Source organism: Nicotiana attenuata, chromosome 1 (genome assembly GCF_001879085.1).
Source record: "Nicotiana attenuata strain UT chromosome 1, NIATTr2, whole genome shotgun sequence".
NCBI lineage: Eukaryota > Viridiplantae > Streptophyta > Magnoliopsida > Solanales > Solanaceae > Nicotiana > Nicotiana attenuata.
Genome location: NC_031989.1, coordinates 20863735 through 20868500, shown reverse-complemented (window position 1 = coordinate 20868500; position 4766 = coordinate 20863735). Strand labels below are relative to the sequence as shown.

At 37.5% G+C, this 4766-nt stretch overlaps 1 protein-coding gene across 1 annotated transcript; it reads right to left on the bottom strand.

Annotated features, from left to right (window-relative positions):
* On the bottom strand, nucleotides 579-1181 carry LOC109233717 (protein ECERIFERUM 26-like). Its single transcript, XM_019399584.1, has one exon. The coding sequence runs from the start codon at nucleotides 1179-1181 to the stop codon at nucleotides 579-581; it is 603 nt and encodes a 200-aa protein (XP_019255129.1).

The following is a 4766-nucleotide window of genomic DNA, read 5'->3' as shown; positions in this document are numbered from 1 at the left end:
CAACGGACCTACTGCAACTTTAAGAATTCCATTACGACCCCTATATCAAAATCTTCGTTACCAACCGGAAAATGCCAAAATTCCAATTTCGCCAATTCAAGCCTAAATCTACTCCGGACCTTCAAAACACATTTTGATCACGCTCCTAAGTCCCAAATTACCTCACGAAGCTATTCAAACCATCGAAATTCACATCCAAGACCTATTTCATATAAGTCAACATCCGGTTGACTTTTCCAACTTAAGCTTACTCAAAAGAGACTCAGTGTCTCTAACCTTTCCAAAACCCTTCTGAATTCGAACCAACCAACCAGATACTATATAACACAGATGAACAAAGCATAAAGAAGCAGAAATGGGAAAAATGGAGCGGTAACTCTTGAAACGATTGGCCGGGTCGTTACAAAAAGATATCCTGAATTGTCCTGAAGTTACGATTTTTAATTTAAAATTTCTGAACAAAATGAATACTGGTTAATCTCTAAATAGCATTACATAGAGTAGTTATTAAACATAGTGTCTTTGGACCTCACACTAAATTAAACTATTGAACAAGAATGAAACAAATACATTTAACCTCAAGCAATAGACCATTCCTTGCTTAGCTCAAATTTCAACTTCATTATCTCATCCTCAGGCAAAGTCATGTTTACAATCCTTCCTTCAAGACCATCCTTGCTAGAATCATTTGGCCCGGTCGGAAGCACCACGATGGTCCCTACATCGCCAACTCCATCGATTAAGTAACTTACAATCGTCGATTTGTGTCCCTTCCAGTTGAATCCATAGAGATCAGCACCTTCCATGTTCACAAAAGTCAAATTTGCTCCGTAAACAACAATGTCCGATACTCCATGATCTTTCTCAATGGCTTCATCGATCTTCAATCGCTCATCGATAGTCTTATTTTTAATTAAGCTTGCTAAATCACTAGGATTAGCTTCTTTAATTGAGTGATCAACCTTTACCACACTTATGACTCGGTTGTTCCCAACAAGGCCTTCTTTCTTTTCCTCACCCTTTTTACAAATTGTTATAATTTTGGGCTCAGGCCCATCTCTAATTCTTGAAATGGACTGCCAAATAATAGCACATAGTGATTCAAATAGGCCTTGAATTTCTGTTCTTGATTGTAGTTGGCCCAATTTGGAGGCAGTTACATGGATTGAAAATGACTCCATTTTGCAACTATTGTTGGCAATCCAATGATCTTCAACTGGGCCGACCCGTTTTATTGAAAGTGGATCCTCCACAAAATTTTTGCAGGGTTTGGGTTGAGTTTGCTTTGGTTAATGAATGGGCCAAGTTATTGGGCGGACTGGTGGGTACCCAACAACTACTTTTCCCAAAAAGTTAATAAATTTCGTGGCTGAGAATACGTCTCCAAGTACATGGGCCAACTTAGGTCCAATAAAACTCCTCCACATTTGAATTTTGTACGCTACATTGATAGCCCAAGATATAAATGAGTCAACTATCAAATTACCAACAAGAAAAGGTAGTTAAAAAAAAAAAGGAAAAGTAAAGATGTTTACCTTTTCGTCAAAAAGTAATATAAAATAAACGAAAATGTAATAACTCATATAGCTAAATTGGTAAATTAAACAAAAATAAAATTTTTCAAAAATTCCCTTAACTAAATGTGGCTGCAAATGTATAAATGGTCATGCAACATAACCAACTATAAAAATTCCCACATCACTTCATTCTTGTTATTCTTTTTATGTGTACTTGATTGTAATTCATATGATATGTTTTTTCTATTTTTTGACTTAGAAAGTATTGTTATTTATATATACTATTATGAATACAAAATCGATTCTCAAACAATTGTTGATCTGGATTTATAGAACATTAATGCATCATCTTATATATTTTTATCTAATTTTATGTTATTTTTAAATTAAAAAAATGGCCGTATTTTCTAGTTTATTTCTTTTAAATGGTACATTTACAGGTATATTTATTAAAGTCTTGAGTTATTAAAGCAGCTACCACAACTACCTCAACTAATTGAAATAATATCTCACAATATACAACCATATACGATCTTTAATACGATTGGGGAAGCATTGCCACTTGGTTGGACCTAATTAATTTCTTCTCGAAATTAGAATTATTATACATATTATATGTTATATATTTGAAGCAAATTGTTGGGTGCACAGCCGAAGTATGGTGGAAATTAAAATTGAACTAAGGGCCCGTTAAGTAAGATGAGAGCAAATACAAAGCTAACAAGCGGAAACCTTGATCTAGACGCAATAGAATCAACTGAGTTAGCAAATCTAATATACCTACAAGTATTTTTTTTCCTTTTATTTTTATATATATCTGGCACTATTTAAATAAAAAAGAACCTACATCAATATTAACTAGATAGCTTTCTCCCATGGATCTCATTTACTCTCAACACCTACCTGTTTCTTCAACTCTTAAACCTCCCAAACCCCCAGATATCTCTACAGACTCAAACACAACCCAAACTTCCCAAAGTAATCCAACACGACCAATGATCATTGATACGCCTGACCTCCCTATCCCTCCTACTGTTTCACATCACAAATCCTACCTCAACACTCTAACCTCTACAACTCATAATTTCTCATCCCCTACTGGCCATCACCCTCAAACATTTTCCATGACGATTGAGGATGAACTAGAGGCACCAGTAGCTGCATCAAATTTTATTCCACTTTCACTCGAAGAAAAGGGTAGAATTTATAAACCCTGGCAACATGCAGTTATTGTTAAGGTTTATGGTCGGAAGGTGGAACATCAAATACTTCGACAAAAATCTATACTCTTTGGCAACCCACAGAAAACCTCCCTCTAATCGATTTGAGCTCCGATTTTTTTCTTCTAAAGTTTCAGAAGGAAGAAAATAAAATTTGTGCTTTACATAATGGCCCTTGGTTCATTTTGAATCATTTTCTCTCAGTTCGTCAATGGGAACCAAAATTTATGGCATCGGAGACGAAAATAAATTATTCCGCTATATGGTTACATCTACCGAAATTACCTACTGAATTTTATGATTTTCATATTCTTCAGAAAGTGGGTAATAAGATTGGTAAATTATTATCAGTGGATAATTGTACCTCTTTAACAACAAAAGGTCGATATGCCCGACTGTGTGTTGAAATATAGTTGGATCAACCTTTAAGCTCACATGTTTATATTGGAAATCACAAGCAAAACATTCTCTATGAAGGATTGAATTTGCTATGCATTAAATGTGGTCGGATGGGGCATAACCAAAGAATTTGCACCTATCAAGTGCAAGATGCACACCCTTCTGATATTAACCATCTCAATCCACAAGTTACCCCTAATCCTACACAAAATCCATCAACAGCAGAATGGAAAACAGTACAATTCCCGAAGAAAAAAACTTTTACCAAATCTAGTTATAACAATGTCGATAAATCCACTCATCCTCCATGTTTTTCAGGTAAGTCTTCCACCTTTACTCCTCCTATTCTTCCTTTTACACACTTAACTCTTTAAAACCCTACTACTATACCTAATACCCAACCAAACACGACACAGCCTAACTCACCTACTTTAACCACTAATCCTTTTGCTTCATTAATTAATGAGGATTTGGAAGTATCTGCTACACTACCTCAACAACCAAAAGATGCAAAATTATTTCCTCCAAAATGCACTCAAGTGCCTATTCAACCGGTCCACTCACCATTTAGTCCACATTCAACGTCTTCTCAATGCCATGCAAATGGCCACGTAAGCCCCCTCCACATGCACACCTACTGTCTAAACACATCCTCACCAAATACCATGCAAACCCTACTACATGACATACTAGACACAATTACACATGCTCCTCCCTCATCGTCCACCCCTAACCCTAATTTCACAATTTTCATACAACTAGGCAATCATTGTTTGACCACCTCTTCACACAACACAAACACATTACCACCACATCAATCAATCCAACCGACCTCCTCCACCATTGATACATCCTCCATTATAACTCTATTAAATCCGGACACAACTTCTCACAGTCGACCTAACAATATCATTAATTCACCTTCCAAGTTCCACCATAAAAAAGATGTTCTCACCGAATCTCAATTACCTAAGGAGACACCACTCAACACTAAACCAGTCCTCTCATCGTTTGCTCCGCAATCACACACCTCACTCTCTTCCTCCTTCACACTTGATCATGGAACCAAACACCATAGTTTACACTGCACAGACTCCTCATGCACCAACGCAGCTCATATCTTGGCTGGAGACCGGGCTACAAAGCCATGCTCTCACTTTTACGATGGAAGTCAACCATCAAGAGGTGACCATCCTTATCAATCACCCCAGGGACCTGGCTCAGATAGTCATGGAGGGCATGCAATTAGGAATGGAGATTTACAGAAGGTACCATTGGTCAATGACCCAGGCTCCATACATTGCGCCATACCAACAACCTCCCCTACCAACACCATATTGGGACCCCCTTCATCTTCATCCACACCTTCTTCAAATGACTTTTTATCCACACCCCATATTGCCACACCGTGGATCAAACCTTACTGGGATCCACCACCACCTCCAACCCCAGTTTCATCACCCACTCAATCACCCCCCCACAGTCCCCCTCCAGAAGAACAAGACCAAAATTTTCAAGTGGAACTAGATGCAGCAGTCGCTTACAACAGAGAAACTCGACCAATCCATGCATTTCTAGATGGAATAAAAGTCTTTGTCCAGAAGGAGGAATACGAAAGAAAGATCTATAT

Bases quoted from the DNA above. Each gene is read 5' to 3' on its own strand.
- LOC109233717 (XM_019399584.1), bottom strand. From the start codon at position 1,181: ATGGAGTCATTTTCAATCCATGTAACTGCCTCCAAATTGGGCCAACTA.